This window comes from Pipra filicauda, unplaced genomic scaffold, assembly GCF_003945595.2.
Source record: "Pipra filicauda isolate LSUMZ 115617 unplaced genomic scaffold, ASM394559v2 scaffold119_size3216105_pilon, whole genome shotgun sequence".
Taxonomy (NCBI): domain Eukaryota; kingdom Metazoa; phylum Chordata; class Aves; order Passeriformes; family Pipridae; genus Pipra; species Pipra filicauda.
In genome coordinates, this window is record NW_024103651.1 from 870,790 (window position 1) to 892,122 (window position 21,333).

Sequence of the window (21,333 nt, forward strand, 5' to 3'; positions counted from 1 at the left end):
CTGAAGTAACCAGGTAACATGTTAGAACTGGAAATACCTAAATATCTGTAGCTGCCAATAGCACCTGGCAACTTCAGAGTGCCTTTGAACACCAGCCTTCCTGTTGCACTACCCCCACTTGAACATGGATACATTGAAATGACTTGTTGGAAGTTGGGTGCACTTCGGCTTCAGTTGCTTCTGTGTCCCTATTTCATTCAGTCTGTCCCAGTAGAGATTGCTGTGTGGAGGTATGTGTGGCAGTGATCAGTATTAACTTGAAGAGAAGATCACGGAGAAACAAATTAATTTAAAAAAAAAGACTTAATAAAGCTGTAAGGAAATGTTAAATGAAAGTTAAGAAGTGCTAGAATTCATGGTTCCTGTGATTTGGATGTGACTCCTTTGCATGTTTTTACTGCTGTTGGGGTGCCTGCATGCTTTATTTGCTACTGTGGGTTTGTTGTTTGCTCTGTGAGACCTGTCTGGTAGGTTTTGGACACGCAGTTTGAGATTGGGACCAACTTTTTTCTTTTTTTAGCATGCTTGACCAGGTGGTGTGCACATATGCAAGCGTAGCTCCTTTGATTTCTGTTCCAGAAGAGCTCTTTGCAAACTGAGCAGCCAAAATCTCAGGCTGGCCTCTGGAGTATTGGGCTGTTGAGCTCTCCTGAGAAATTTGATTCAAGTGGGTTGCCTCAATATCATGTGGCAACTCGTCAGGGACCAGAGGGGGGAAAAAAATGTTGGAGATCTGTGTTCAAGTTCATCATCTGAGAAGCTTTTTTTTTTCTCACCTTGTAACAAAAACTCACGAGGGACAGTGGTAGAGGCTGTGGTGAAGGGGGAGGGTTGCTTTGCTTGGAGATACAAAGGGTTTGAGATGCCGCAGGAGTAGATAGATGAGCCTGTGCCCAGATAAGGTTTAGGCCTGTGTGGTTGGAGTGAAATGTAAATTTGGCCTTAGGCCAGCTTCAGTGTTTGCATCATAGTCACAGTCTATGCTGTGATCCACATGCACCAGCAGCTGTAACTTTGGTGCTGTCTAACTCTCAAGTCCTTCACTTTTCATTCCTGAAGGCATTCATTTTAATCTGGTGACTGGCCACTTTCTAATCTGTTTACAGATGTGTATTTCTTCCTAAAAGCTCACTGAGAACAGGGATTCTGTCACAAGCCTTCTTGCTGGTACTGGCAGTGATGATCCAGCAGGATTAATGCTGCTGGACCCTCTACTCAGACCTCTCTCTCTTGAGGGCTAGAGTACCTCAGGGGGCAGTATATATGTTTTCTTGTGTGGACCAGCATTAGTTAGAGGACAGTCAAATACAACCAGCCACAGGGTTTATGGATGGTTGTTACAAACAGAGGAATGGTGAGATGTGGGAAGTTTGAGTTTGTGTCCAGGCTGTATAAAGGAGTGTGCTGTGGACTCCTCTGTTCAAGACAGGCTGCTGCTGACCTGCTTCTCCAACTGCTTCTTTCCCTCATTTAAGTCTGGATGTCCCCTGACCCATGCCTGTTGTTACTACTCTGTGACCATTATCACTCGTGTGCAGTCCACACTTTCCTTGCCCTTCCCCTCAGTCTCCTTACCAGGTCAGTTCTAGTCTGGTTTTGAGCAGGTATTCCCTGTTTTAGAGCCTCTTCCTTTCTCTGTGCACAGGGCTTACCTGCAGCTCCTTGTCTGCTCTCTCTTCCTAGTTGAAGGAGAGGGAGCAAAGAGGGAAATCCAGAAGTGCAGATGAACTCTAAGCTGGGTGCTGTGACAGAAGGGATTAGTAAACAGCTGAGGGAAGCAAAACTGTGTGTGGACTCAGCTGAACTTCCGAATTCTGCTTCAGAAAACAGATTTCTCTCACTCTGTCACTGCCTATTTTAAAACTAAGTTCTGCAGTTATACGCAAAATCATTCTTCCTTCTTTTTCCCCTTTCTCTTTCTATTTGTCTTTGAAAACACTCAATCCATGTGCAGAATTATCCCTAGGATGTACACCTGTAAAATCCATATCCAGGAGAGGATTTATTCAGCTTAAATGGTTTATTAGAAAAGTTACAAGCAATTGAAAATAGGTTTCATAATAAGTATCAATCCACTGGGAATAGGATTGGTTCTGGCTTCTGTTGTGGCACTGTGGAGACACCTGTTTGAATACAGGAGCAGGGAACTGTATAGTTTGAGAGAGCATGCCCTTCCCCTTCCATTCCAGGAACCTTTTTGTTGCTCTTTTAAGAAGAACCTTCGCTTAGGACTGGAGATGGGTGTCTGATTCTTCATCCTTTGCCCTTATAAATAGTTCTTAGTACTGCACATAGTCCCCCTGAAACACAAATACCCGAGCAAGCAGGCGGGTAGCCTGCAGGACTGACCCTGTTTGTGAGTCCTGTGGTGTTTGTCAGTGTTCACAAGCTGTGTATTGTTCTCTCTGCTGCTTCAGACTTGAGACTTGTACTGAATTTTTTTCCACAGTGGTTTTGGCAGTTGGCAAAAGGGTTGTTAAGACTGACCTCTGACTATCAGAGCTGTTGTCACTGTTGTTTTAAAAACTTATCTCTTGGTTCCTAACAGGGCATAAACCAGCAGCTTGCTTGGTAAATACTGAAGATAACACAGAATGGTTTTAGTTCCCTTCCAGAGAAGGGGAATGGTAGGCATCTAGAAATTTAACAGCCAATATCCATCAAACCATGCAATACCCAGCTCACTCTTTTCTTAATAGTTTAAGATATAAATGACTAATCCATATTCCAGTTCCAAATGTAAGAGATTCCCCTGGTGCTACTGGAAGCTCTTGAATGTATGAAAAACTGGATTATATTTAATTGTGTTTTGAACATGTTATTTTATGTCATCAGCAAGTGAGGTAACTGCCTGAAAATAGTACTTTTTTGTGAATTGTGCAAATTTTGTCAAATAAGCATGCTGTTGTTTTTTATCACGGTGGTGTTGCCTGTGAACCCGATTTAAAATCATAAAACCAGATATTGGTTACCATTCTGCAGCTGTAAACCTAAAACAATTTTCATAGGATGCATGGAGTTTTCCAGGGTAACACAACAGGATTTGTCCTGTATTTTGAAATATCTTGCTGTCCCCTGGGGCACATCCTCTGTCAGGAAGTTCTGCATCTTCATCAGGAAACTGGATGTCTCATCTGTGCTGGGTCCATACCCCAGAAGCTCTGACTCAGAACCATTAATTTAGTAAAATTAGAGTAGCTAATTTCATGTGACACAAGTGATGGCTTCTCAGTGCTGTCAGCTTCCTGACTTCTTGGCTGTATCCTCCGGGAAGAGAAGTACTCTCCTAAAAACTGAAGAGTGTAGACATGGCCTTCAGGGTAGTGCAGAGGACAAACAGCTTTCTCATCAAGGTCCCTGTCTCCTGTGCATTCTAATGCAGAAGAGGTACAGCAATACAGCATTTTGGATTGGCTTCCTATCAGTTGTGAATTCCATGCTATGGTCATCTCCATCGGGATGTACAGTTTTGTGCTGGAATAAAGTTAACAGGAATGTATCAGATGAAGTAAATTGAGCTTGTTAGCAAAGACAGACTGTCGAGCTTAACTTCAGCCTCTCAGACTGGACATTCAGTCTGAACTCTGGGATTCCTACACAGTCAGTGAGAGAGAATGCTGAGAAAGACAGCTGGGATGAATTCTCCCTGTTCCTGTAAAAGGAGCAGATCCTGGACTTTTAGATGGACACGTAGCATGAAATGGATCGTCCTACATCTGTGGCTGGGTTTCTTAATGCTGGAGCCTGTGGAATAAGCAGCTGTGTCAGAGTGCAAACCCATACTGGAAGCTTTGTTCCTGGCAGGTGTTTAAACATTCACCTACAGTCCTGCAGACTTTTTTTCTTTTGTCTTTCTTTCTCTTTCAGGGCCGGATAGCGTGTGCCAACGTCCTAAGTGACCTTTATGCCATGGGGGTCACAGAATGTGACAACATGTTGATGCTCCTTGGAATCAGCAATAAAATGACAGATAGGGTAAGATTTTTGATACTTTCTTTTGATGGAAGACCTGAACAGCTAAGTGTGCTTAGAACGTATTTACCTTTAGTGTGTTTTCTCCCCAAAGTTTGAACCCTTTTAAAGAAGAGATGGTTTTGTTGAATAGCTCAGTTCATAGTATGGCTCTTGCCTCATGAACATTCTGAGGTCAGGTGCTAAAAGTTCAGTTTCCTGTGGCATTGTAATCTGCTGCCTTCATCCCCACCAAAATGAAGTCCTTCCTTCTGTCACTTCAGGACAATACTGCTCCAAGGCCAGCATTTGATTGCCAATTCATAGATAATCCTTGGTTGGTTTTGCTTTCTTTTTATTTTTTATTGGGTTTTTTTGGGTTTTTTTTTTTGTTTGTTTGTTTGTTGGTGGGGTTTTGGGGTTTTTTTTTTGTTTTTTTTTTTAGTGGAAGCGACCAGCATGTATGTTTGTTTTGCTGTAGCAAAAAAAAGGATGTATATTCTTAGAAGGATGTAAGTTGAAACTTTGCTGGTTAGTAGAGGCCAAATGTATCTTGATTTAACTTGGCCTGATTGCACCGGGCTGCTATGGCTGTGCCCGATTAGAGCAGATGGATACTTTGTCCTGAGTTCCCAGAAGTCTGGTTACTTTTACATGACCTTTTGAAGAATGTTTCCTCAGTGTTAAGTGTCTTTCCACCTCTTTCACGTGGAGCTGTAAAACCATAACTGTATGGGATAACATGCAGGTTTCAGGAGGCCAGACTCTTCCTAAGGCTGGCTTGTCTGTCTTGAACTATTTGCCATGAGGGCATTTGGCTTGAGTGATTAAAGCCCTGCACGAGTCTTGAAATGAAGAGCACTGCTGTGTATGGAACTCTGACTTCTGTTTTGATCTCTAGGAAAGAGACAAAGTGATGCCTCTAATTATCCAGGGTTTCAAAGATGCAGCAGAAGAGGCAGGAACATCTGTTACTGGTGGGCAAACAGTGTTAAATCCCTGGATTGTTCTAGGAGGAGTGGCCACGACAGTCTGTCAGCCTAATGAATTTATAATGTAAGTTAATCACTAAACAACCAAAGGCACTGGTCTGAAGGGGTACAGTAAAAACCCTGTAAGCACCGTGTTGTGATGTTGTGGTGTGTCTCTGATGAATAAAGCAGTGCCTTCTCCTGCTTGCATTTGTCCTCAGCACTCAACAGGTGCCACAACTCTTTTGTCCTATTTGCTTTTTTTAGATAGGATGTCCTCTTACTTCTCCCCAACCCCCAGTACCTTTTGATCCTATTCTCCTTTTGACAGGAGACTTAAGCTTCTAATTTTCAAAGATATTGGAGACTGTTTTGAACATAAATTTCTGTCACATTTATACATAAGTTTCTAAGCCATCTCCCAATTATCCTGTTAATGGCTGTAGAAAACTACAGAATTCTCGTATTTACAGCACTCTGTCCATTTAACAGAAGCTGATCTTCAATGTCCCTCTGTGGCATGTTATACTATACAAATGAGTTTGTTCATGATCCTAGTATTGGGTATCTTACACCCTGGGTAACAAAGGCCAATTTTTCCCCCATCCTCATTTATGTCTCCAGTAAATTGACAGAAAAGATGTAATTTGGTGTATGTCTGACTGCAAGCATTGTTCTATTCTGAGAAAGAAGGATTAGCACTTTTAAATAAGTTTGCAGCACTTTGCTCAATAATATTGCATGGCAGTGAATCCCCAAGGGTAATTCTGCAATTAGTCAGTTTTTTAACTGTGCAACAAGATACATGGGTCTGTGAAAACGTAATTATCAGCACTTGTTCCTAATGACGTTTGTGAATCTTTCTATGTAATTAATGTACGAATTCTTTGTTTTCAGGCCAGACAATGCAGTGCCAGGAGATGTGCTTGTATTAACTAAACCCTTGGGAACACAAGTGGCTGTAGCTGTGCACCAGTGGCTAGATATTGTGAGTACACTACAAAAAAAGAAACAGGGAAGAGAGTTGTGAGTTAAAGGTGACCTCCCTTATTCCTTCAAAATGACAAAGTTCAGCTCATGTGGGAGTGATCTATCACCTCTCATCCTTCCTCCTTGGTGTCTCAACTTTCCCTGCTTACATGCAAAACTATCAGAATCAAGGCAGTTTAATATTTTGTGCTTAGTGAGCCCTTCTTAATTGCACCTAATTCTTAGTTATTTCTCAGGCATTGCTGTAATAAAATTGTTTACTAATGGAACAACAGACTAGCACCCTGGGTAAAATTATTCCCTACTCCACCTGCCAAAGTAATTGGCAACACTTATTGATGGCAATTAGGCCAAGAGTGCTGTCTGTGCTCTTGGGCTTTCTGCTTGTGTACATGGAAATATATCTATGTTTCACATGTATTGCCCTGTGCATTCAATAAGAATATTTCTAGCAGCATTATGTATGTAGATATACTTCCATCTGTTTCTTCAAGCAAAAATATAACTACTGAACTGAAAAGTGATTGCAAAATTGGCATCTGCTTATGTTGTCTGGCTCTCACTATGTGTCTTCAAAATTATAACTGCTCAGTTTACACTTCAAAAAGATGCATCTTTTCTACTTTTGGGACTACTGAGCCAATAGACTGGCAGAGGAGTGAGTTGGAATCTACTTTGGTTTGGCTGTTGGCCACTGCATTGTCAGATGAATTCTAATTACTCAGCTAGTGTTAGAAAAGTGGGAGAGAACCAGCTTAAACTTTCGTTGGAGTCTGAAGCGTGAGCAACAAGAGAAAAATATTTTTCTCCTTCTGTACAGGATCTGGCCTAGTTCTGACCCCTTCAGAATCCTGTGTTTTTTCCAAACAGCTATAAGGATCAGGGCCTCAGATAATCTTGATATGAAAATGGAGTGAAACAAGACACCAATTTTATAGTATGTTTTCTGGCCATAATCTTACTTCTTAACTTATTTGTTATTGTACTGACGAGCAGACTTGAAAATTAAGGATATTCTGAATTTCTACATATTTCAAATACTACTAATTTCCTTGACTGTCAAACAGAAACACTTTCAGTCTGAAAAACAAGGACAGCAAGGAAATCAATCCTCCTATTATGTGTAAACAGAATATAACTTCAGTTGTGTTAGGAAAATTTCTGAGCAGCTGTGCTGCCTTTTCTTTAGATTTGTTTTATGAAAAAGTAGGGAAAGGGAAACTAGAATTACCCATCACAAATCCATCTGTAAATGAAATTTTGGTAGGGAATTGGACTTTGTATGACAAAGTGTGTGGGAGAAGCTATAGTACATCAGGTTTATGCATAAGGAAGAAAGGAAAAGTGGAGTGTAGAGATATGTGACTGAAACATAAATTTTAAAAAAGCCCAACAACCTAAAAGCTGAGGTATTTAAACGGGGCAGAAGTGAGCAAGTTCCTGGTGACAAGTGAAAGGAAGATCCAAATGAAGGTGAAATTTGTCCTTCTTGCTTGGTTGCTGCCAGCGCTGCTGCAGCCAGTCCCAGCTGTGTTTCTGGGAAGAGACTGCAGAGCCTGCAGGGAGCTGGGCTCCATGGGCCCCAAGATCAGGTCAGGGATGTGCCAGGGGTGATGGAGCCATTGGCTGTGGCTCTGGCAGCCAGGCTGGTCCACAGCTGGGAACTGCAATCCTTTGCTTTTTCTCTTTTAAATGCATGAAAGCAGTTGCTCTGGTGTGCCCCTTCAGAGAGGGTTTTCTGGCCTTGGTGTTATATACAGACCCTTCAATTTGGAAATCTAAGCTTGCTTTTAAAACTTTTTTGGGAGTTTTTGTGAACTTTTCTGCCTTTGTTCCCTGTTGACTAACCCCGGTATTTGATTACTGTAGTGGAGAGGAATTTGCCTCTTTGTAAGCTACCTGTGTTTGTGGCTCTTACAGCCTCAACCTTGAGTTCTGCTTCCTCATAGTTCCTGATTTCCATTCCCATCATCTGACTGGTTTCCATCCCATGATCAGCCTCAGAACTTCGTTTTTGAAAACTAAAGCAGAGTGATTGCTCAAGTTTTTCAGTCATACCCAGAGTAAGAATAATCACTGTTCTGTCACCTCTGTAACAGACTCATTTTATTTTTTGACAAGGTCTCTCATTTATGTAAGCAAAAATGCTTTTCTTAATTAATTAGTAGATCCAGTTCAACCTAACTTCAGAAACTCTGATCCCACTGCCATCATTCCTTGCTCTTTCCAAATTTATTTATTTCAGCTGACCAGTCTTTCCCCATTTTGCCATTTCTGGATTCTCTCTAACACCCCTTGAAGTCAGTGTCCATTTGTTAAGACAAGATCCTCCACCAGTGCAGCATCATGTATTGATTCTTAGTACTTTTTGCACCTTTGGTTTAGTAAGAGGTTTGTTCTGTGCATTTACTCTATGGAATGGCAGTGTAGGCATTGTGGCTTCAGAAAATCCTATGTTTGTTTACTTTCAGTTCTCTGTAATTTTTTTTCATTGAAAAGAAGTAAATTAGTTTGTAATGTTGCTCTTAACAGTTAAATAGTTGCTTTGTTTCATTCTGGATCTGGAATCCCTTCAGCTTGGAATGAAGCAATTGCTCTTTATAAAGGTACCACTTGCTAAATTGTTCTGAAACCCTTCTGGGATAAAAAGCATTACTTGGAATGTGATGAAGAAATGAGTGCATACAAGACACTGGAGAATGGGTGGAAGGGGATGCTGATATTAAACTGTAAAGCAGACTAATGAAACTGCCTTAATCCTAAACCAGAGTGATAATATCCTACTTTAGCATAAATTCCTCTGACTTGGACTGGTGAATATCAGTGGTGTTTCCTGATCAAGGTGTCCAGGTGTGAAATCAAGAATTTTTTCTCTTAAAAAAAAGAAGAAACCAGAGATTACAAATCTCAACTTCCAGCAAACAAGTTCTGTTTATTTGGCTGTGGGGATTCAATCCAGAGAGTTGCCTTGAAGGAGTTTTTGCCCTGGGGTAGTTTATTCCACTCCACTAAGCTGCTGACAGCAGGATTTGAAGTGCCTAATAGATCCTGGGTACAGCAGAGTAAGGCACACACCTCTGACTGTCGACCCTTTTGCCTCACTTTAACTGAGCTTTTTAAAAAGTACATTTTTGATTAGGGATTTTTTTTTTAAAAAAAGGGGTAAGGGTATGCTTTAAAATATAAAGCTGAAAATCTAAAAGAATCATCTTTATTTCATCCAATAGCCTGAAAAGTGGAATAAAATCAAGCTTGTGGTAACGCAAGAGGATGTAGAACTCGCATACCAGGAGGCAATGATGAACATGGCACGGCTGAACAGAACAGGTAAGAAGGGGAAGGGGGTTGTGGGTTTTTCCAGTTCCATACCAAATTTCATTTCACTGCCATGGGGAAGTGTGACACAACCGCTTTATCCTTTCCTTCTGCCCCATCTTTTTGCTTGATCAGTGTTGGTGAAATAAGCAAATTTAAATCAAATGCCCTCCTTTAATTACACAGCAAAACCACAAAGCTGCTGGATGCGATTATGACTCGTGTGAGTAACATCCCAGAGAGTTAGAGGATGCTTTAAAGGGACATATATTGGATTTGTTCCTTATCTTCTGTGCATAGAGAAGGCCTGACACTGATAAGGTTAAAAGAATTTGAAATAGAATAAGAAAGGAAAAGCTCTTATGTTATGTAAGCTTCAATTTAAATTTTGGGTTTTTTTAATTCAGTCATGTTCTGTGCTTCCCAAAGTGTGGAATGTGTAACACATGGTCTCTTTTTTGTTTGTTTGTCTTGTTCCTGTTTTTGTGTGTTGGTTTGCATTTTTTTCTTCTTAATTTTGGTCGAGGGAAGGTTCTGCTCTTACACTAGAAATTTTATTTCATGATTTCCCTTATTTGTTCAAAGTATCTTTGACAGAGTAGAGAATTGAATTATGTGTTTTCTTACTTACTTCTCACTTGAAGAAACGGGGATAGTTAAATATCTCTTTTTCCATTCAGCTTTCATTTCTTATGTCATCCCACTGTTTTGGTTTTTTTTTGTTATGTCACAAAGCCTTCCAGGAAAAATAAATGACCAGGGATTGTCTTATGGAAAAAAATTCAGTCCTGCTCGTGTATTGGGAAGCACCAGAGAAGTGCAAAGCATTCTTGGTTTTGTTTTTTTTCCACTCTCTCATCAGGCACCTTTAACAACACTTAAATATTCTTAACTGGGCTATTGTCCTGCATGCTGAGGTGCCCTTTTTCCCATCCAGAAGTTCCAAATGTGCAGGAATTTCATGAATGCATAGGTGGGGAGGCTGGGACCCTTCCCCCACAGCCTGCAGGCTTTGTTCTTAAGCTCTTAAACTTTGAGTGTCCAGCAATTAATTTGTGATGTCACCAATTCCCAAGTGGTAGAGGAAGAGATGTGAGAAAACTGACCTGTGTCTGGTCCTTGCCCTTAGTAAAGCAAAGCTGAGCTCAGAACCTCTCTGGCCCTCAGCTAGATTTGAATCTGAAGCAAACCCCTGTTTCTCAGACTGCCAGTATAAATTAGTAGCACATGTCTAATAGAGCATGCCCATAAATGCAGCTTTGATGACAGATTTTCAGCATGATTTAATATCTTAAATACAAGTTGATTTTTTTTTAAGTGTTACATGCAGTATTGGTGAATTCCAGTTCTCTTTAAGCATGATTTTATTTATTTTATTAGTTTAACCCAACCCTATTTGGATTAAAGGTATTCAGCTTCATTCAGACTGTTAACAATACTGCTGAAGCATTGCTTTTCCTCATAATTTGTTTTTTTTTCTGATTTGGTATTTTTTTTCCCCCCTCCCTCTATTGTAGCTGCTGGACTCATGCACACTTTCAATGCACATGCAGCTACAGACATCACAGGATTTGGGATCCTGGGGCATGCACAGAACCTTGCCAAGCAGCAGCGAAACGAGGTGTCCTTCGTGATCCATAACCTTCCCGTTCTTGCCAAGATGGCTGCTGTCAGCAAGGCTTGTGGAAACATGTTTGGCCTCATGCACGGGACTTGTCCAGAGACTTCAGGTAGGTGACAGTTGTGCCACCCTCTTCCTTCCCTGCACCCCCACCTTAGAATTTAATATCAAATGTACAAATCGTGTGCCTTGTGCATTCAGCAGCACGGTTGGCTTGGCAGGTAGCCAGGCTAATGAGCATCAGCCACACAGCTGTTCACAACTGACTTCTTCAGCCTAACTTCCAAACCACCATCCTGTTCTGAATGCCTTCTACTTCCATATGGAACACTGTTGTAGAAACCCTGGGTTTGCAGTTAGAAGTTTGTGATGGTTTTAGGTTTGTTACTATGAAAATCTGTGAAGTTGAGTGATGAATGGGCCAGTCTTTGTGAGTGAGGCTTTATCTGTCCCCAGCATACAGACATCCAAGAATATAGATTTTCTCCCTTACTTTTATGAAATTGGACTATAAGGGACTATGACTAGCAGAAAAAAAAAATTGGTCTCTGACCCTTTCATTACTTGAGTTGTCTGCTTAATAAAGCTGCCACTTGCAGTGACAGTGAATACAACAGACTGTACAGAGGATCTGGCTGTGGACAAACATTTACAGAGTTGTTAAGTTGCTTTTTAAGAGTAGGCCACTTCTCTGATGAGCACAATCACTGTCCTCTGCTAGAAGTCTTTCTACTTCACTTTCCCCTTGAATCTTCTGTCCTGTTCTGTTATGTTTTTTCTAATTTAATCTGACTTCTGTTTCTCTTTGGGAAATGGAGAAAATGTAGCACCAAATCTGTCTTTTTCCTCTTACCTCATTTCTCCACCCTCTTCTGGCTCTCCAAAAGTATTATCCAAGTTCTCTGCAGTTCACAACGGAGAGGGCCCCTTGAAGCTAAACAGTCTGAAGATCTGGAAAGAAGCATCACAGTGAGAGCCATAAACTTTTCCCCTGGTGAATACACAACTTACCCCGATCTGAATTGTCCCTTGGCCATCTGTGTTTGAGCAGACACTCTGTCCTACATAGACTGTGTGGCTCAGATGATGTGTAATAAGATATGGGATGTAAAGCCTTTGAAGAGTTCAAGAATCCAGCATCAGTAAGAAGGGACCAGAAATACCTGGTGGCAGCTTGGCAAGATGTGTCAGTAAGGTTGGTAGCACCAGACAGATTCTCACTACCCAGAGCCCACCTAGCCAGAGTGCTGGTAGCATTTGTTATCAGTTGGAAAGAGTCCAAAAAGTAGCTGGGACACAGAGCTGGAACTGCAAGGTGCTCTTTCGGGTCAGTGGCTATAGCAGAGGTTTGAATAGCAGTTGGTGTGGGAATGGTTTAGCTGCAAAGTCTTCGGAGCTGCCCATACTGCTCCCTGGGGATACCCAATTCTGCCTTTTCACTGAGGGAATGTGAAGCAGTGCAGATGGATGCACTGCTGGGAAGTGGGAAACGCTTGACTTCAGAATCTCTTTTGGGACTTGAGAGCAAGAACTGTCTTTGAAATGCTGAGCAGCCTGTGTTTGGCAGAGATGGATGATGATGGAAAAACCAGCGAGGCTTATCTGGCTGGCTGTGAGCTGTGGGTGCCTCAGAGCTTGTCTGTTTGATTTCATCACAGCACTGGGTTTCTCACATTAGAGGTGGCCACAGGGATTTGTGAGAGGGCAGTGTCTGCCAGATATTCAAAAGATCTGTAGCCACGTGGACACACCAGCCCTGCCCTGAAAGCTGTGTAACCACAGTCACACAGGCTTTGGGCTTGCACTGCACAGCCTGACGTGTCTCAGCAGTGTGTGAGCTCGGGCAGGCTGTGCTGGGATGGCTCCTTCAGACCCAGGCTGTCTGCACACCTCGAGTCCTGGAGTTGATTTATGTGAAGGCATGGCTCTGCCTCCCTGTGCCTGATACCCAGCTGTGAGGAAGCCTGTTGGGGGCTGCTCAGGGCTGTTCATACTGTAATACAGACACTCTCCTTCTCTGTTGGCTTAAACTTCCAGACACGCTCTGTCTGTCGCTTCTTCATCTGTGAACAGATGTTTTTCAGCAGACTGGGCAGGCAATGAGAAATTTACTGGAAAACTATTTGAATGGATTTTAAGGTTATTATGGGATTTTTTTCCCCGTGTGCATTTGCTGGCCACCTGTTGACAAAAGTCAGCGTTGAAAAGATCTGTTACATCATCTCTTCCATCTTCCAGGCACTCTTGCTTATGGTGTATTTTCTTAAAATTGCACTTTACATGATTTTGTGCTTTCTATTAGGTAATTCTTTGCTGGTGGTTAAAGTTGCAGTCAGGCAGTTGGTTTCCAAAGAATTAACTCTGTTAGAGTGGCTGCTTGCAGAGATAAGTCACAGAGTTACTCTGTATGGGACGCTTATGCATGTGTGTATTTTTGCCATCCTCTTCTAATAACTTTTGAACCTGCTGGCTGGTGTCAGATGACTTTTTTAGCTGTAGTAGAGGTATCTCAGCATCTTGGTGTTTGTGCACATTTGGTGGAAATTGGCAGATGGGTAGAAAAGAAGGGCTGTGTCAGTGCCTGATTAGAGGCAGGGCTAATGATCTCATCCAAGTCATTGTGGGAGAAAGCCATTAGCAGGGGAAAGGACACTTGCTTTTGATTCATGAACTGTTTGTATCTCTGCTCTTAATTGCAAAGCTTTGTCTAGCCTGCTTTTGAAGTGTTCTATGTCCACTTCTCTGCTTGCAATACTCTTAAAACAACAACACTGTTCAAAACCTCTTACCAAAAAAAAAAAGCCTTTTATTTTTAAAAAGATAAGCCAGGACAGATACCAAGTATCTGCATCCTTTCAACTCCCCAAAACCAGAGCAGCTGGGAATACCAATAACAAACTGGACTAGAATAAACAGTAGGGAACCTTAAGGACTTACCCAAGGCTTAATGAGACTGGTCAGTCTAGCAGAGAAATAAATATAATCCCTGCATAGAGGAAACCTACTGTTGGCTGAGAGTAGCCCATAGCATTTATTAAGGGTTATTGATTAAACTGTGGGAAGCAGCCAGCAGGTGGGGAGCGATTTTTCACTGGAAACTGGGGTTTTGTACTTGTGTTTGATCTTGCCAAAGAATGATAATGGACTACAGGTACCAGTGATACAAAATTCCAGAAACAGAGTGTGTGTTGAAAAGATAATTGAGTGAAGATTACTTTTGTGCTCTTTCTCATTTCCTTTTTTGCCATACTTGTACACCTCCCTTCTGGCTGGTTAGTACATTCTCTGCACTCTCTCTTGTAAACCTCTTCCCTGACTTGCATCACAATGTAAGTTTCTCTTCAATTTGATTTAGAGCCTTCCATGGGAATGTCACATAATTCCTTTGCAATTGATTTGTCTGTTATATCCGGAGTAGTTTTAAGTGCTGTCATTCAAGCTTATGGGGGTTTTTTGTTGTTGGGTTTGATGGAAGTACCTGGATGTTACTTTTGAAATGTCAGAGAGGTGGGCATTTTCTGGCTGGCACACTTGTTTTCTTCATGTAGAATCGAAAAAATTGCTTTTGCTCTTCCATTTATCCTTATCATTAATTCCTCACGTTCAGTAGCTGCTTCTTTGTCATGGCCTCAAATTAAAAATGTCTTTAGTCACCACTGAGAGGACTGACTGTGTGCTTGGAAAAGCAAACATAAAGGTGGCTAAGGTCAAACATAAAGGTGCCCAAGGTGCCAAGGGCCTGTCTGGGGGCTGTGGAGCAGGAGGTGGCACTGAGCCCAGCTCAGCAGGTGGCCCTTTGCCCCAGGGTTGGCCAGAGTTGGTGGTATAACTTGTGAGGGTCAAATTACTCTTTAGGAGTAAGTGAGCCTCAGCATTTGCCCAAATTTCTGTTTGTGTCAATCTACTCTCTTGCCTGTGTTCTCCAAACATTTTCAATTCACTTGCTAAGCTGCCTTTTTCAGTGCTTTGGGATTCTTAGAATGGAAGTGCTCTGAGGTTTAATCGTGGAATGGTGAGCTTGCTAACTAGTTAACTGTGCTGCTTCTGAAAGCATTTTTTAGTAAATAAAATATTTTCACTTGTGTCTGAGGAAAAAAAAACTTAAATGGAAGGCTAAAAAATTTCTCAAACAAAGGGGTCACAAGGACTGTCACAGGGAGCACTGGATCAAGCCTGTGTTTAATGTTCTGCCTCTTGCATTCTCAGCAGGGCACTGGTCCCTGCTTTGATGAATGATTTCATTGCAGGCCATGGGATTACTCACAGAATCAGCTGCCACCAATATGTGGTTACAGGTATCTGCACATGACCTTTACCCAAAATGTTTCTGTGTAAAGGCACGTTGCAGTCCTCTGTGGAAGGTTACAGTGCTGGGGTTGTTTCAGTATGTCATTTGTTGGCATCAGTACCACGTCCTTTTGCCAACATCTTTTGTGTGTATTTGGCTTCATTTATATGAAACTAAACACTGAATTCAGGCACAAACCTCTTGCTGCAAAGCAAGAGCTTGGATTTCCATGGTGTCTTCTCTTGGAATCGCTGGATTTCATTAGACTCCACTGAAGTCACCAAGTGCTTGTCCAAGTAGGGCTTTGGCAGATGCAGGTTTGAAGTGCTTTGCAAACAGATGTCTGATGCTCTGCTCTCTCTCTTCCCAGGAGGCCTCCTCATCTGCTTACCACGGGAGCAGGCAGCACGATTCTGCGCCGAGATCAAGTCTCCGAAATACGGCGAAGGGCACCAGGCGTGGATTATCGGGATCGTGGAGAAGGGCAACCGCACGGCCAGGATTATAGACAAGCCACGGATCATTGAGGTGGCACCACAGGTGGCCACTCAGAACGTGAACCCCACGCCCGGTGCCACCTCTTAATAGAGATCAAATAGCTGTTTGTTTTTTTGAATAGATCTATTCCTTTATCATCCTACAATTTAAAGAACTGTAAAAAAAAAAAAAGAAAAGAAAACTTGTTGTGTCTGCACATCTGGTGGCCTTAGGTCAGTTTATGAGTGGATACAAATAATAAAATGAAATCCATTGCCTTTTTTTCCTGTTACATTAACTGAAGATGCACCTAATCTTGAGGCAGCTTCTGAGTTGAGAATTATATTGTTATCCAATACTGTTGATTCATTTTGAATCTTTAGACACTTATCTCTTGCCGCATAGGCTCTTTTTAAAGGTGCTTTCACGTAGCACAGACATTACCAGTAGTAGTGTCAAATAGCAGTTCGTGTCCTTTCATTATGTGTATATTTATCACGAGTCTAATTTTGATGCCTTGAGTGATATTCCAGAAAGGCAATAAATTGAAAAGCGACACAGTGGGTTACCCAGTAGTAAGATGGTTGCATGATTGCATTCAATCTTCGATTTATTTTATTTTTTAATTATTTTTTTTTGGTAAGGTTTAGTCTTACCAAGAGCATCTACGACCCTGGACTTTGCTTGGTAGTGCACTCAGTTTAAACAGCAAGTGCTGACTTTTTGCATGGAAAGCGCTTCAGAGTCGAAGGAGTAATTTTAAATTTCATTATTTGTAGACCTGACAATATTTACTGTATTATCAATGATTGTTTTCTTTATTGATAGTAAGGACAAATAATTCTTTTTTTTTTTTTTCCTTTTGCAACGTGATTGGATGTGCTATAGTGCAACAAAGGTTTTTCAGACCAAAAGGAGGTTACTGTATAATATTCATTTACAATTCACTATATAAATAACTACACAAATAATTTTTAAATATAATCAAACTAAAATAAACCTCTGTTCTGTGGATGGTAGTGTTTAATACATTTTATATTTTGTATAGTGATTACAAGCCTTTTTTGTTTCTTTTAAAATCAGCAGCTGTTTAGTATAATTCTTAGTATTATTTTGTTCTTTGCTCAAATACATTTTTCTGCACGCTTTTGTGATCTGTGTTTAAAACCAACATTGCCAACATTGCAGCTTGAACTTAAGCTTGTTATTCAAAATAAATATTTAATTTTTTTTATTGCTCTTGTATAAGTGCATGAACTTTTGATTCCTAGCTGAATTATTCCCTGGAAAGAGGAGAAATCCTCAGGCTTTTTTATTCTATTGCATGTATGATTATATTGATAATTGTGATCGCTCCTTTAATCAGTCCTCCAAGCTGTGATGTCCAGTGGTAACCTTGAGTAAAGCTGGGGGCAAGCAGGTTACCTTCAAGCATATTATCCACTCTATTTTGTTTATTTTACTCACCAGCGCCAAGTAGGCAACATTTTGAATTGTTTCCTCTGCAAGTGCTCCTGACTGTGCCTGCTGTCAGCAAAGACGGGCTCCTGAGCAGCCCTGTCCTGGAATGCTGGATGCTGGAGCCCATTTCTTCCCATTGCAGCAGCCTCACAGCTCACCCTGCTCTGCTCAGACGCACCGTGCCGTCCTTCTTCTGAACTGCACTGAACCTGCTCTAGTGAAGCTTCTCCCAGATTCTGGAATTCGCTCTGTGATATTCGGGCCAGGAAGAAAAAAGTCTTGGATAACCATTACTGCAGCAAGAATTAAAAAGGCTTTTGTCTACGAACATTGAGTCACTGGAGCTGAGCCAATCTCGTGCATCATGCAAGGTTTAAATTTCCAGTCTTCCTCCTAATGGCATCTCTGGCAAAACTTGGCTCATTTTTTTTCCACTCAGGTTCTCAACCTTTTCAAAGCTAGAATTTTATTTTTTTTATTTTTTTTCATCCCCTCTTCGGGAATAGCTTAAGCCACGCAGACCCTCACGCTCCTTTTCCTCAAGATGAAGTCCAAGAGTTGCTTGTTCACCACAAAGCCTCAAAGCAATAACCAAGTTTTTGACTTTGCTTTGAGGAAAAAAAGTTGCTAGGTTTTTCCCAGCAGTCCTGAAGCATCAAAAACCAGTCGTGAAAAAAATTCATTTTCCTTTTTTCCCCCCTGCTGTTTTGTGACATTTGTTCTGTATCCTGATGTGAAACCATGGACCTGACTTCTGTTCATTTGCTTTATTATGGTCATGGACAAGACACTACTTAAGGGTTTTTTTTTTAAACTAATAAAATCACCTAAGTAGATCAAATGGGTGCAGAACAGTTGAGTACTTCTGCATGAAAGTGCTCGTTACAAAGATCTGTTGTATTTTAAACTGGCACTGGATGTGTGTCAGTTCACCCTCGACAGGAAAAGGGCCTGGTTGGTAGATACTGCTGGGCTTTTTTCACTTGTTATGATGGTTAGTTCATGAGCCAGGTGTGAAAACATTTCTCCTTCCCTAGAAGTGACTTGAATGGCAGAATGATCATCTCCAAGGAAAGGGTGTGTGAAAAGGTGAGTGGAAATCCACAGCCATCAGCAAGAACCATCTGGACTTTTGGAGGAAGACTTCCTGTGAGACAGATGCAAGTAAAACCCCGGAGAAGAATCAGTCACTTTCCATACTAGTGTAGGCATATGATCTGACTCAGAAGCCTCTCCTGATGCTCCCCAATGGCTGGAATTTACATCCCAAAGTGCTTCCTGGCTTGGGTGATGAGTTGGGACGTCCTCTGTGAGCACCACCTAATCACTTGGGGTGTGCAGTGAGTTGTGTAAGAGGTTTAATGATTCGTTTCGCTAAATCAAGGATTGTACACCAGGAATGAGGTGTAGGAGAGTGTATTGTAAGGGGCTGGCAAGTCTTGAGTCCTGCACCTTTAAGCAAGACACAAGAGATCTCCTCTTAAACGAAGATTTTTTTTGACATGCTGTCATCAAAAAGCTGTGAGAAAGCAGCAGTGAACAGTTGTTTTTATTAGCCACGTCCAGTCATTTACACACATGTAATGTACTTTTTTTTCATACACAGGTACCTCTGTGTGCACCAGCTCCCATCCCTCGGTCTGTACGAGAAGGCTGCCTGTGAAACTCCATCCAAGTTGTGAAAAAAGAAAAACAAAATTCTTTCTTTAAAAAGAAAGAATTTAGTAATTGAAATAACCACTAGCCTAAACAATATATTTGTTAAGTAGCATATATTCTTGGAAAGTTAGTATCTGTTATTACTCCTTAAGATGTTGGTTTCCTTAGCCTTTTGCTTTTCTTCCTGTATGAGGGAAAAAATAACACTCTTAAAATCTGCAGCAGTATATAAAGCCAGAATAGTTTCGTCCTTCTTTTTTTTTTTTTTTGAAGTTATTTTGATTTCATGCTTTGCTAGGAATTCAGGACTGACCCTTTTCTAATTAGGAGATTATGAAAATCAGCGTGAATGCTGCAGTGAGAGGACAGCAAACCTGAGTCACTGTGGGGGAGTGGATGGGCACAATGGCTGATGCTTAGTGTTTCACTGATTTTTCACTGAATGTCTGGTGAACAGTTGGGAAGATTCACCTGGGTGCTCATCCATATTCTGACCATGAGATGTGATTGGCAACCCCTGTGGCTGCTGCTTGAAGAGGGGAAAGGAATCTTGGAATTCAGCAGAGCCCAGGAACTAGAGCGAAGCGCAGGGCAGAGAAGTCATTGAGACCCTTGACCTTTTATTTGTCACTATGTCCCCCTACTTTGTTCTCTGTTGGATCCATGTTTCCCTTTTCCTCCTTTTCACTGCTAATGTGTCCACAGAATCCTTCCTTGAATCTTCTGATCATGAGAAATGAACCTGTGCGTTGGCGGCGGTGGATTTTGTTTTTCTTGTTATTGTCTCATCTACATCTGTTTTCCCTGGCATCTCAGTTAAAAAAGCTAATTTTGCTGAGTTGGAGCAGCTGCCACTTCCCACCATAGTAAATTAAGCTTTCAGAAGACCTCATCTTTGGAATTACAGTTCTGATCATAATGTGGATTTTAATAGTCAATTGAGATGCTTATTAAATTATAACACTGTGCATTAGGAACGTTCATGTGCTGCTGGAGAAATCTCAATCGTTTAGGTTTTATTAGTTTCGTGATTTAATGAACAGAAAACATTAAAACTAAAAGCCAAATGCAAACCAGCTGTATAAAAATGTTCTATAAAATTCAGGGAACTGACAGACATAGCTGTAAAAGTACTTTGCAAAGACACAGCCTCTCTTAAATGCCATCCATTTTAATAAAGTGATTAATGCCACCATCAGCTTTCTTAACAAAGAAAATTTCTCCCTTGTTTCTTCTCCCGTGTTCATGAGATTCAGCTGTACTTAGCATGGTAAGTGAGGCTTATCGATTGTTTGAAAATTACTCACTCTGGGCTGTTAAGATGCAAAGGGTGGTATTTTTCACGTGTCCACACACTTTTGTTCTTAGGGTGAGTGGCTACACCACAAGCAGCCACTCAGTGGCTGAGTTAGTGGCTGTCACTGTGGTCCCCAGAGCTGCAGCCCTGAGTGGTGCCAACAGTGCCTGAGATCAGTATTTTGCTGCGTTAAAGTTCGATCCTGGGCTGCATTAGCAGGAGGGTACAAACAAAGGGCAGTCACCTCAATCACCCACTGCTCACTGCCATTGTGGGTGAGGTGTCCTGAATCATTTTGGGGTGTGATATAACACAACAGGGTGGTCCAGTGACATGGGAGTTACTGGTGGTATTATCAAGATAACCAGAGAAGCTGTAAGTAAAAAGGAATAATTGTGTTCAATGCACAGAGAGATGAATTTTTTGAAGCTCCTTTTTAAAAATGCATACATTAGGAAGAAGGTTCTTCACTCAGAAGGTGGTCAGGCACTGGAACAGGCTCCCCACGGAAATGGTCACAGCACCAGGCCTGACTGAGTTCAAGGAGCCTTCGGACAACACTCTCAGGCACGTGGTGTGATTCTTGGGGTGTCCTGTGCAGAGCCAGGAGTTGGACTGATGGTCCTTGTGGGTCCCTTCCAGCTCAGGATATTCTATGATTATAAATATATTTATGCAGGGATGTATTATGTATGTATAAAAGCATCTTAGTTCTCAAACTCCTAAATCAGTACAGCCAAATCACTACTTCTTGTTCATTTTTTTCAGGTATGAAAGACACCTTTGCATAAGATGCTGTCAAACACCTGTGGAAGAAATACCCACATTGCAAACAGGTCCCTGCCAGAATAGGCATATGTAGTATTGTTCTGCTTCATCCTTTTGATGGGACTTTTACCTAAATTTTGAAACAGATGATGATTTATTGAGGTTCCTATTTCAGTTTGGATTGTAAAGGCAATTGCAGTGTATATCTGAGTTATACATAGGCTTTTCAGTGCAGTTATAATTAGGACTTCAGTAATAAAATTATTACTCTGAGTTTTCTTAGTTTTTTTTTTCTGTTCCCCCTCACTTGAGTTTGATTTGAGGGACTTTATTAACTTTCTGTTTACCTATGAGTAAGAGTTTTGCTACAGCTCAGGAATCAAAGGTCTGGTTTCCTTGGCAATGATGGACTGGGTGCTGTCACTGCTGTTGCAACTTGTCCCTTCACAGTGCCTGTACTCTTGGCTCTGTGACTACACAAAATCGTTTAGAGACCTTTTTTTTCTGGGTTCCTAACCTGGTTTGTCCCACTTCT

General features: G+C 41.4%; 1 protein-coding gene across 2 annotated transcripts in view; it reads left to right on the forward strand.

Moving 5' to 3' along the window:
- The window catches only part of SEPHS1 (selenophosphate synthetase 1), a 23,839-nt gene extending 6,981 nt beyond the window's left edge, over positions 1-16,858 (forward strand). For both annotated transcript variants that reach the window (XM_027722495.2, XM_027722496.2), the window contains exons 4-9: positions 3,868-3,975; positions 4,853-5,007; positions 5,820-5,910; positions 9,140-9,239; positions 10,745-10,957; positions 15,507-16,858. In XM_027722495.2, coding sequence (XP_027578296.1) covers positions 3,868-3,975; positions 4,853-5,007; positions 5,820-5,910; positions 9,140-9,239; positions 10,745-10,957; positions 15,507-15,721 — 882 coding nt within the window. In that variant the 3' untranslated portion in view covers positions 15,722-16,858. The remainder of the gene's footprint in view (positions 1-3,867; positions 3,976-4,852; positions 5,008-5,819; positions 5,911-9,139; positions 9,240-10,744; positions 10,958-15,506) is intronic.
- The last annotated feature ends 4,475 nt before the right edge of the window (positions 16,859-21,333 follow it).